Source organism: Micromys minutus, assembly GCF_963924665.1.
Source record: "Micromys minutus genome assembly, chromosome: 1".
Taxonomy (NCBI): Eukaryota; Metazoa; Chordata; class Mammalia; order Rodentia; family Muridae; genus Micromys; species Micromys minutus.
Genome location: NC_137969.1, coordinates 224,093,364 through 224,105,956, shown reverse-complemented (window position 1 = coordinate 224,105,956; position 12,593 = coordinate 224,093,364). Strand labels below are relative to the sequence as shown.

Genomic DNA, 12,593 nt, shown 5'->3' with positions numbered 1-12,593 from the left:
TCAGACAATCATATATACAAAGAGTCTCCATAGCATGAAGACAGTTCATCTTTGATTGTATTAAACCCAAGCTGTCATGACCGGTGGCAACCAGAAAGAGGTGAGATGGTGTTCCTGTGTTAATGTTAATTCCACGTCCCCAAGATGGGCTATCTCATCTCTTTCTCAAGAGGTGACTTCAGTTGTACCTTCCCATTTTTATTTGTTAGATAAAGGAGAGAGCCAGTGATTTTGCAGGGGAAAGGGAAATGTAGATTGTCCTGAAGCTATTCCTATCTTAATGTTAATTTCACTTACCCAAGAAGGGCTGCCTAGTTACATGCTCATGAGGTGACTGCATTTGTACCTTCCCATTTCTATTTGTTAAATAAAGGAAAGAGACAGTGATTGGGCAGGGGGAAAGGGAGGTGGAGAGAGGGGACCTGAGAGGGGTCAGAGGAGATTGGAGTGAAGGAGATGGAGACGCGTAGCATGGAAACAGCAAGTTTTAAGGAGTCTCTTAGCTGGGGAATAGAGAGAGTAGTGGGATTCTGTTCAATCTGGGTGCGCTTTGATTGTATTCCTAACTACTGACTGGTGTTTTCATTTAATGGGTTTGCTCAGGTTGAAAAATTATCACAACAATAAGGTGTTACAGTAGAAGAATAAGCTGGAAGGGGCCAAGGAGTTTCTCTTTGCATCTCTCATTTCTTTCTTTTAGGTTCTACTCTTTCATATGGAGTATCTTATCCGTGAGACTAAGCCCATTTCCTAAAAATTCTCCCTCCCAAACTGCTTTAATAGTAATCAATACTCCAACTTCTGCTACATCACCACACTGTGCTACAACCACCATCTGTCCAAACACAGTGACAAATACTTTAGAATATTTTCAATGTGCAATCAAGACCTATCCTCTTCAAATATCGTCCAAAATCCTTAGCGCAGTTTACAGGACCCCATCCTGCTTACAGCTTCTCTCAGTAGCTGCTTCTTTACACTTCTCCTCTTCACGGTGTTCCACTGGCACAGCCTAAGCTATCTGATGAACAAGCACCCTTCTCACAGTCTTTGCATTTGTCACTCCAATGGCAGACACTTCCCTGCCCCACCTCTATCCCCAATATGTTTGCTCATAAGAGAGTAATCCTGTCCCCCAAAGTAAATAACACCCCTTATTGTTAAGGAACACGAACCGTTTGCATCTGTGGGGCACAGGCCTTGCTTACTGCATGCAGAAGCTCATGGACGCCTCTATAACTCAGGCCAGTGACTTTCATAAGTTCTAGTGAGGAAAGACTTAAAAAGTCCTAAAAAGGAAAAAGAAGTAAAGAGAAATAGTTCAACATGCATGTGTAACAAAGATACAAGAATTAAAAAGGAGTTTTCATCATGGGCTTTTTTTAGTTTAAAAGAAAAGTAAATATGAAACAGAAAACTTTCGGTTGTTACTGTTCATCTCTAGGGAGAAGCTAAGTTTATTACAGATATATGTATGCCTCTTTTACACCCTGCACTGAGCTTTTGCACACATACGTGCCCCTTAACTCAGAGGTGTGAGGTAGTCTTATTTCTACTCTAGTTGCATGGGCTCCAGATGGCATGTATCAGTGTCTCGGGAGATGCCCCAAGCAACATCAGGAACAGCACCCCAGTCCAAGTTTTTATGAATATTAAACTCAAGTTTAGGTCCAAAAATATTCCCTGAGAGAACAAGTCAAAAAGTATTTGGGACTGGGTGGTGGTGGTGCACACCATTACTCCCAGCACTCCAGACAGAGGCAGGTAGATCTCTGAGTTCAAGGACAGTCTTGTCTACAGAGCCTGTTCCAGGACAGTCAGGGCTACAAAGAGAAATCCTGCTGCAAAATAAATAAATAAATAAATAAATAAACAGTGTTTGTTTTCTAGACTAAAAGTTAACTCAAGGAAAAGTATCTGAAAACTGAGAAAATAATCCATACTCTTAAAACCATTTAAAATATAAACATTATTAAATGTGTTAACAGAAGAAACAAAAATATCCTTTAAAAACTCAATCCCCCCAAAAATTATATGTTGTGAAAATATGTTTACCAAAGACAGAAATTCTAAAATAAAACTTTAGCCCTATTTACCCTCTTAAGAGGGACTTTCTTCATTACTATAGTTAAAGATGTAATGTATGAGGGGAAAAAAGAAGGAAAGAAAAAAAATCAACTCCTGTTATATACATTAATGAAGCCAAACCTAAAAATACACTGCCCGGCTGGGGGTATAATTCAGATGCAGAGCACCTAATCCTGTGGTTCAACCCTCAGAATTAGTAAATCATAATAATAACGCTGACTGCTAATCTCATACATTCACGCTGTAATCTCAGTTAAGTCACATTTCTCAAGTCATGATGAAAATAATTTTGAAGTGGATTAAACTTCTTAGGAACCTCCCCCCACAAAAAGATGGAAGAGGTATTCTTCCTTATGTTACAACCATTCTCGTCCTAAAATACAAATATTGGACTTAAGTAGATAAATGCAACCTAAACCATGAATAGAAAGCACCACTGTTAAACTTACTTTTGTACATCTAAGCTTTTATTTTCTGTCTGTGGAGGTGAGAGGTCAATACTGGGTAGTTCCTTCAAATAATCTCTACGGTCTGACCTCTGAGACCAACTTGGAGGTCACAATTTAGCTACCTAGCAAGTCCTCTTCTGCTTAAGTTTAACAGTTATTAATTATACTTAAAATTAATTTGTACATAAAATTTAACTAAATGTTACCTGACAGTTAACAATCTGGTATCTGCTTAAACGGTCACACAGCTCTTGAGATAAACCTGCTCGTCTTAGTTTCTTGCTGCTCATATTTCCAGATGTCCCTGAGAATCTTGAAAAACATAAGAAAATAATCAAAATGATAGTGGACAGTCTATACAAAACACCCTATAAAATAAAGTGCTTCAAACTCCCCTATGTGCAAAACAAAACATGGAAAGCTGCTAATAAAAAAGTAGGAAAGATACTTATCAACCATGTACACAGAGAAAGAAGGCACCCTCAAAAACACATGCCATGCAATCCTTTGATATTACATGACTTTAACAGTACTTTAACATTTACATAGTAGTCTAGCTTGCCTTTCGTGGCTCTGATAAAACACTGACCTAAAGCAAGTCAGGAGGAAAGGGTATTTGGCTTACAGATTATATTCTATTGTTGAGGAAAGCCAAGGCAAGACCTGAAGAGCTTGAAGCACAAATGGCAGCTGAGATCACAAAGGGCTGCTGCTTACTGCCTGCTTCCCCTGCTTGCTCACCAGGCACTCTGGCTCCGGTGAAGGAACACTGACAGTGGGCCAAGCCCTCTTCCATCGATTAGCAACCAAGAAAATGTCCCCCACAGACATGCACACAGGCCCATCTGATGGAGACAGTTCCTCAGTGAGACTCCCTCTTCTCCTGAGTCACCACTGACCAGCCATCACTTGTAACATCGTGAGATACTGAGTGTTATTAACAAATTTTATTTGGTTACGTAATAATCTTCAAGATGCATTTCCAAGGGGCAACTCTTTACTGAACTGTAACAAGGATGAAGACATCTGCTAAATATCAACCATACTCCAAAACTTTATATTTAATATAACTGACAGATTATAATAAAAGTAGAATTGCCTTTTTTACATGTGAGAAACCTACTGTGAAAATGTCAGCTATCCCGCTGCTGTCATCAGAAAATCAATAAATAATAGATTTAGGATTTCATCAGGCAGTTTGCCTCTGAGACCCATCCTCTTACCCATTATACTGCAGGACCACACATCTTATTTCACCCTTGTTTTTTCTACAGAGTCAGAACAAATCTCAATCAGATGTTGTCAACAAAAATTCATTCTTATACTAGCTGCTTAATGTCCCATAGAGAATTAAATTCTGCTCTTCTTACAGCTTAGATAGCCAAACAAGAATCATGAAGTATTGTCTTCAGAAAGTCAGAACTGCCGTGCTCTTTGTAATAATGCATGCAAAGAAGAGGCTGTGTATCTCACTGGGATGGCAAAGCATCCACCAGAAATAAGATGAACTGATTATTCCATAGATAAAGTAATAATAATCAATACACCAAAGAGCAATACTATACACAAAAGAATACTATACACAAGAATTAAGATTCCTACCACCTACACTATAACCCAAGTCTACTTAACACTGAAATTATCTGAATTACATTAAATACCCCTCCTCTCTTTATCCCCCATCTCCTACTCTCCTCTCCCCTCACAAAACCAAGGCACATTCCCTTTGTTTCTTTCAATTGGAATTTTGTAAGGATGATTCATTTCCTTAGGAGAAAACTTACTAACATTTATATGCTATTCTACAGCCTACTGCTTTTCAGATAAGGTAGTTCTAGGCAATAATATCATTTATTGAGTAAGTTCAGGCCCTCGAACAACAAAAGCAAAAAACACATACAACTCCGAATTACAAAGACCTTAGCAGTAACCACTCTCATTTAATAGTACCACTCCCATCCCTTGCCCTCACTTCTGCTTCAAGTTACTTCCCTACTCTCCCAAATATAAAATAAACTCTCCAAATATAATATTCTCCATTCACTTGTTTCTTTCACCAATATTCCTTAAGCAAATGCTATGCTGAACTCATGTCCTCCCTTTTGCATACTTAATTGAAGAATGAAGGCACATATATTCCAGTAAATACGTCTATGCAGCAAGTATTGTAATTGCTATGTACACGTGCTGCTAAGCAGACAGGGAAAAGACTCAAATTGGCCTGAAGAAAATTAGGCTGCATATCACAATCCTGCTAGAAGCAATTCCCTTGAACGTCAGTTTCCCTGGTTAAAATGTTTCATGGGACCATCATATGACAACTTGAAAACTTTTATGATCACACTTTTTTTTCCCCCAACTTGAAAAGGTTACTTAGCTCTCATTCAAATATAAGATCACAAGAAATGATCAGATTTGTCTTCCTGGCAAAGTTGTTTTCATGTGTAAAACAAGAATGATTCTAATTTCTACTCCAGAACTGGTTTATAACGCTCAAGGTAGGCCATCATCATAGATATGTGATTCTTCTGTGACCATTCTCAACCTTAGGTTAGGTTACTCAAGCACATGTATTTCCCCACACAAACTCTACAATAATCAGTCACTTCCTTTCCAGTGCTACTTCCACACTTTGCACTTATTTCTTCATTAATATGATCTGTGCGTTATTGTAGCACCTGATGTGTGCGTGAGCACGCACACGGATCTTGGAGACAGTATCTCAGACTGAGCTTCTATTAGGCGCTCAGTACAAATAGTAAAGCAACAAAAGCCAGCTATTTTGTAGGGGCTGAGGGGTTAATTTATTTATCAGGCCCTTATTATGCGCCAGACACTAGTTTTAAATAATTGGGATGTTTTTAGTAAACACACGAACTAGCCAAGGAATAGAGCCAGCATTCTAATCCAGAGATCTGACTCCAGATTCCGCGTTCTTAACACCACAAGTTTGACAGTCCCTAAATTTACCCGGATCCCCTATTTGCCCAGAAGCGGAGGGAGAAGCATCCAGAGTTAGAAAACCTGACACAGAACGTCCTAATAAAACAGGGCATCTTCCAAGCATCACTCGCCTCCCTAGAGGAAGTCGGAAGCCACAGGACCCCGTCCGGGTTCCAGGGACGAGCCCCGTTACAAGCAGAGTACGTGCCCAGTACGTAGGACTCTCCGCGACCCCGGTATCAGCAGTCACAGGCTCCAAGAGGGAGCATGAGATGAGTACACCCTCTTCCCCACAACTGCCCCCCTCAGAAAACTCCAGTACCAGGTCAGCAGCAAGGAACTTTCAAAGTTTCCCCAACCCTCACACAATTACCCGCGAAAAGTGCGAGCAACAACATCTGGGCCGCTGGTTGGTTGGTACTTTGGCGTCTTATCCAATCAGAAGCAGGAAAAATCTCAGGTTAGCACCGCTGTATTTTGGGAATTGTAGTTCAGTCTCGAAGCTGCTCCAACTAAATTTCCCCTTTGCAGTGATTGTCTAAATCTGGGGCGGAACCTTTCAAGAAAAAAATGTGAAACAAGGAAAACCTTTGCTGAAAATTCTTTTCCTTAGTGAATCATTTTAAAGTTATTTCCTGGGCCAGAGAAGGGTCTTTTGTGTGGGGCTGAGGGGTTGGAGAAAGGGTAGGTAATCCGCCTTTTCCCATTTTAGGATGAGAGTTTTGTGTTTCCTTTGCACTTTTCAACACACTTGGATGATAACAATGTCCGGGAAATACTAATATATATATATATATATATATATATATATATATGATAGAATAATGATGCAGGAAGATCCAGGACTCCTGTGGCTAATTAGACCCAGCATCTGTCACTACTTATCACTGAGAAAATGTTGACATCAAATATAAATAAATAAATAAAGACAGTGGTGGATCGGGGGTGTGAAACAGGTATTCCTGGCCCCAGATCCCCCGAAATGAATAAATAAAGGTGTTGCGAGGAGGAACAATCATAATTAGGGAGGATCCTCAGCCCTGAAGCTAGCGGATCTAACTCTTCCTTAGCTTCACCCTAGCAATCAGGTGGTATCACGTGACTCAAACAAACATGGCACTTGATTTGCATCTTCCTTCTCCCGAACCAATAAGAGTGGCGCTCTCTTTTGTCATCCCCGCCCCTTCCACCATTCTTCGGGATGGAACCTGTCACCTGACTGGGATCAAACATGGCTGCTCTGGACGCGAAAATGCAATCGACTCCCGGAGCAGGTGAGTGTAAGGCGCCAGGAAGACTGCGAGGGTGATGTCCACGACCCCGCTAGGGGGAGCATCCCTGTCCCCCAGCCTCCTGGCTCTACAGTTCAGTCCCAGATTGATTTCTCATCTTTAGCCCTCTGCTTAACCGAAGGCTCTAACAAGGGAGTTTTTATCCTCACCAAAGCACCCACCCACCTAGAGATTTGTAGTCTGACTGACAAAATGTTCAGGAGGGAAAGCGGAAGTTAATTTATGTGTGCGCCCCAGGCTAACATGAGTATTATTATATATGAGGGTCTGCGTTAGGAAATGAGATCCACGCCTTAGAAAAAGAGACAGTTTTCAAAGAGAGATAGTAACAGGTCAAAATTAAATCCAAAACAGTCATTAGCAAAGTTAAGTTCTGCCGTTTCCTTTCGGGCCGGTAGCTGGTGTTTATCTAAAGTTTCATTTCTTCTCAGCTAGTGTGGTGTTTCTAGGAGGTACCCCACGGATGAGAAAACCAAGAATGTATTTCACGTAACGCCTCTATTTTCTATCTATCTGCACTCTGTGCTGGGAAAAAATGAGTTACCCATTTGGAAAAGAGGAAGCCACTACAGAGGAGCAGCTTTTTGAATTTTTCTGTGAGTGCCTGCGGAGGGGAGACTGGGAGTTGGCACAAGCATGTGTACCTCAACTACACAGGGGACAAGGAGAGATCCCCCAAAAAGTGGAGGACATACTACAGGCGCTGGTGCAGTGTCCCATTGTGCTAAGGTAAGCGATCCCTCTCCTGTGAGTATCTCAGAGAGGAAGATAGTGCGGTTCAGTATTTGTACTCTGGTCTTTATGCTCCCAATCAGCTACTTTCTTAAAAAACAAGCCGAAGTGGAGCACATTTCAATATTCTGATGTTTTATCTGTGTGATGTATTTTACATTTAACATACTCCAATGGCCTTGGATTACACTTTGCAGCTCAGTTTAAGCCTGGCTACCAAAAGGATCCTGAACTAAATCATAAACTTGAACTTAATAATAAACTTGTTTATTATCTATAGAAGATGGCTTAACTGCATTTCGTCTCCTATTCACTCCTGCTTGTAAGACTGATATAGCTGTTGCTCTAACAAAGAATTGACAGTGCATTAACTTAAAGCATTTTGTTTTGAGATAATCATAGACCCACAAAAACTTGAAATATAAGAGTTCAGTGTAACTCTTTTTGCAGCTTCTCCAGTTGTGACTTCTTTTTACTTGTACTTCTGTGCAGTGTTACCCACTGAGGGGCTGATATGAGCCGACTGTAATAAAGATGCAGGTGTTCTGCACATGAACCTTTCACTCCTGGCTGTATGTTCACACCATGACCCCTTTTTTGCTTTACAAGAACCACATTCAAGATCTTAAATTAAGTTCTTAGCAGTGCTAGTAACCAGTGCCGTAGGAGCCAAAATAATACTATGTTCTTTCTCTCACTGTGACTGTTCTGTTCTAACCCTGTAGAAGGAATGGATTAGCACAGAAAGACCAGAATAAAAATGACTCCTGTGATCTTTTTCTCCTTAAATTTGAGTTCTAGGCTATTCCTGGCCCAAACTACTGATTTAAAGTAAGGCTTATGAATTCCCTTAACTCTGTAGTTATAAGTGAATTTCTGTGAATTCCCTTTATTCAATTATATTTGACTCACTTTCTGTTTTCAAAAGGACACTTAGGAACTGGGTATGGTAATTTAACCCATGCATCCCAACTGAGGCAGGAGGAATGCCTGAGTTCAGGGCCAGCCTGGACTACATTATGAAACCCTATCTCAAAACAGTGAAAGACAGTGTGTGTGTGTGTGTGTGTGTGTGTCAGATAGCACTCATTACTGTGATTTTCTCTGTAGGAGTATACTTAAAAATAAGACTAAGTTGGATATGGGGAGACCATGTCTGCTGCTCTGCAGCTCCAGATGCTCTGGGAGGCTAAAGCAGAGGAAGATCACCTGAACCCGGGAATTCCTGACCAGCCGCAGGACAACACTGCAGCTGGGAAGCTAAAAATACAATTAGATAAGGTGCAGGCAGTAATACAAGCTGAGAGTTCTGTGGCTTTGGTATTTTTGAACTGTTACTTACAATTGAGAATTTCTCCCTAGGACTTACCTGTTCAGATCTAAAGTGGGCTGACTAAAAACTGAACTATAAATCTTGAATCACAAAAGAGAATTGGTGGACTGAAACTCTTATTTTACTAAATCTTTCTTTTCCTTCTCTCTCTCTCTTCCTCTCTCTCTCTCTCTTTTTTTTTTTTTTTTTTTTTTTTTTTTAGATGTGGACCAGACATCAACCCTCAAAGATTAGCCTGGCTCTGGCTTCTCGTATTAGAAAAATGGCTGACCCCAGAAAAGGTTCGTGGGCTTACATTTAATTTTTCTTCTGAGGCCAGGACTTAGAAGAACTAAGAAGGAGCTTGGAGATCTTCCTTCTACCTGTTATTTCCCTTATTTCGTGGTTGGTTGTTGTCTTTCTCGGTGTTGACTGTGGAAATGATTTGCTTGTTAATTTGCCCTGGTGGCTTGGCATATAATATCATTAGAAGTGATGTTTTTTGTTCAATATCTCTAGGAGTCCTGCTCTTGAAGAGAACTCTGTGGAGCTCAGGGTGGGGCATGGTGGTTCAGGTCTGTAATCCCAGCTACTCAAGAAGCTGACGAAAGAAAATCACTTGGCCTGGGCAGCATAACGAGACTGTGGCTCAAAAAAAATGTGTGCATGTATGTGTGAGGGTGTGCATGCATGTGTGAGTGTGTGCATGCCTGTGTGTGTGCGTGTGAGTATGTGTAGGTGCATGTAAACAAGAAACATTGGACTCAAGAGAAATGACTCTGGGAAAGCCAGAAATGAAACCAAGATCTGATCTGCCTCTACCCCTGTTCACTTTCCACTTCATGATTATTTTAGCCTATATGGATTTCTAAGTAAGAAATTTAATTTTTGCTGGTTGGTAGTAATGCATACCTTTAATCCCAGCACTTAGGAAGCAGAGACAGGAGGATCTCTATATTTTCAAGGCCAGCCTGGTCTACAGAGAAGCTTCAGGACAGCCAAGGCTACACAGAGAAACCTTGTCTAAAAAAAAATAATTTTTACATATTTTGAATTTTGCCTCATTTTTCTTGTAGTTTTTGCTTTCATATCAGAATTAATTTTATGTTTATGTTTTGTACATTTGTCACTCTCATGACTGTCCAAAAATACCAGAATTTCTTGTTCCGAATGTAACTTTTTTGTTGTGATGTTGTTTTTAATGTTGTTTTTGAAATGGGGTTTCTCTGGGTAGCCCTAGCTGTCCTGGAACTTTGTAGACCAGGCTGTCCTTGAACTCAGAGAGATCCTCCGGCCTCTGCTTCCTGAGCACTGGGATCAAAGGCGTGCACCACCACTTCCCAGCCTAAATGTATCTTTTAGACAGAGCTTTAGCTGGTTGTGTAACAAAGAGAAATTACAGAAAGACTAACAGAAATAACAAGTAAGAGAAGAAAAACTGTAAAATAATGAAACCTGGGATAAATAAGAGTCAGAACTGAAGAGGAGGAAAGAGAACAAGAATAAAGTAGAAAAGAAGATTCCACAGCATCTTCAACAGGAGGGGGAGACCGAGGCTTTGTTACTAAATAAGGATCTTCCCGTAACAAACATGAAGTCCGTTGAACTAACTGACCTTTCCCCTTTGGGGAAGAAGTCTGCTTGCTTACTTGTGGCCTCACTGCTTGCTTATTCTCTGGAAGGTTGCTCAACACCATCAGGTGCTGGATTTCACTTGCCAGGCTCTTTAGCCTGCCCGAGAATGGGTCATATTTTGGCCAATATCAGACAGATTGTCTAGTTCTTAAAGCTCCAGGATCCGCTTCTTTAAACAGCGATAGGAGTAGTTTTGGTGTTTGGAGAATTATAAACTGTTTTTTGAAGACCGAGTCTCTGGGTGCATTTTGGAATGTCACAGAACCTGTTGTGGCTTCATGCTCAGGAAACTAAGCAGCTTAGTCTTCCAGACTCCCACAGCCTGCCAAGAGCTGCCTTTTAATTATTAGTTGAAGCAATGATGCTGTTTTCCTTCCTTTTTCACTTTTATCTTCTGTCTCTTTTATCTTGCAGTGGTTTAGGCCTACAAGTGTAAGCATGTGTATAAAGGTTTAGCTACAGTGATATTTGCTGATAAGCTGAGCCAAATGCGGAAAACTAGAAATAACCCTCAAGGTCCGTAATTCCCAGGATTGATTATTAAACAGAAGCATATCTACATGTAATGCACTATGCCACTGTTCAAAATTATATAGTAAATGGATTTTCAGCATCATTAGTAACACTTCTCCTTTGTTGGGGATTTTTTATTTGTTATAGTTTCTTTTTAATTTTTTTCCTATATTAAAATTAGATTGCTTTTTTAAGATTTTCATGTTGGAATGATTAGAAAGTACTCCTTCACCATTTCACTTCCGGTAAAGATTATTTCTAAAACACGTAGCTGCATGCTATGGTTTCTTTGATTTGGAGCTGGAATATGGCACCCTGTGCTAGGCATGCTTGCTAAATAAACTTTAGCTCCTCCCCTTTGTTGTTGTTTTTTTACCTCCTTTCCACAACTGGTATACAAGGGATAGAGAATGCCAGAAGCATGGTTGGATCAAAAGAGAGGTTGGAGGGCATGCCCGCCAAGGCTTTCCCGTTCTGTTTTGCACATAGCAACAAAAATTCCTCATGGGAAACCTGAGTGGTTTTTCAGGGAGTCAAGCATGGTGTCGTACGCATCCAAGCAGGAAAGAAACAGGCAAGAGAATCCGGGACAGAGTGCAAGCCTGCGCTCCTAACAAATTTGTGTCTTAAAATGGAAAAGGCATATGAAATGGACAAACTCTGGAATTGGAGGCTAATTATTGTAATCTTTAACTGGTACTCACGAGAGAGAGAGAGAGAGAGAGAGAGAGAGAGAGAGAGAGAGAGAGAGAGAGAGAGAAAGAGAGAGAGAGAGTGTGTGTGTGTGTGTGTGTGTATACATATTCATATGGAATATGTGCATGGAATGGCACATGTGAGGGTGAGGAGATTGAAATAAGTGTCAGGTCAGTTGGGTGTCTTCTTCTGTCCATTTTGGGGGGGGGTGCTTGTTTGTTTGTTTGTTTGTTTTTTCTGAGATGAAGTCTCTCAATGAACTCGACACTCATCAATTCACCTGTACTGGCTGGCCAGGAAGCTCCCAGGATCCCGCTGTACTCAGATCATGTGCATCCAACCCTAGATATTTATTCTTGTTGTTTGCTTTTTTATTGTCTTTTTGTTGTATTTGTGTTTAGGTATCTGAGTGCTTTGCTTGCATATATGTCTGTGCACCTCAGCAACTGAGCTATTTCTCCATTGCAGGTTTTGGGGGTTTTTAATTTTTGTTTGTTTGGTTGATTTGGTTTCATTTGTTTTGGTCTCAAAATGTAGCTCTGCCTGGCCTAGAACACACTATGTAGACCACATTGGCGTTGAACTCACAGATGTATGCCTGCCTCTGCCTCCCCATTGCTGGGACTAAAGGCTATCATTAATGGTATGCACCATCACCATCACACCCAGCCTTTTTTTTTTTTTTTAAATGTGTGCGCTAGGGATCTGAACTCAAGTCCTCATGCTTTTGGGCCAAGAACTTGTTCAACTGACCCCCCTTTCCAAGTACCTGCATATTAATTTAAGGAGAGTACAAATTTAGCCACCTTCATTTTTAAAGGAAAGCATCTAACACCATATCCAGGAAGGCTGGAGAGATGGCTCAGAAGTTAAGAGCACTGGCTGCTCTTCTAATGGACCCAGGTACAATTCCCAGCACCCACAGTGCAGTTC

General features: G+C 40.7%; 2 protein-coding genes across 2 annotated transcripts in view; one reads left to right on the top strand and one right to left on the bottom strand.

The window, feature by feature from the left end:
- The window catches only part of RAD51B (RAD51 paralog B), a 489,070-nt gene extending 486,225 nt beyond the window's left edge, over positions 1–2,845 (bottom strand). The window contains exons 1-2 of the mRNA XM_080914684.1: positions 2,744–2,845; positions 1,176–1,289 (exon numbers count right to left, since the gene is read on the bottom strand). Coding sequence (XP_080770810.1) covers positions 1,176–1,289; positions 2,744–2,827 — 198 coding nt within the window. The 5' untranslated portion in view covers positions 2,828–2,845. The remainder of the gene's footprint in view (positions 1–1,175; positions 1,290–2,743) is intronic.
- A 4,416-nt stretch (positions 2,846–7,261) lies between these two features.
- Positions 7,262–12,593, top strand: part of ZFYVE26 (zinc finger FYVE-type containing 26) — a 57,986-nt gene continuing 52,654 nt past the window's right edge. Inside the window, exons 1-2 of the mRNA XM_080936029.1 lie at positions 7,262–7,501; positions 9,040–9,118. Of these exons, the coding sequence (XP_080792155.1) occupies positions 7,308–7,501; positions 9,040–9,118 (273 nt within the window). The 5' untranslated portion in view covers positions 7,262–7,307. The remainder of the gene's footprint in view (positions 7,502–9,039; positions 9,119–12,593) is intronic.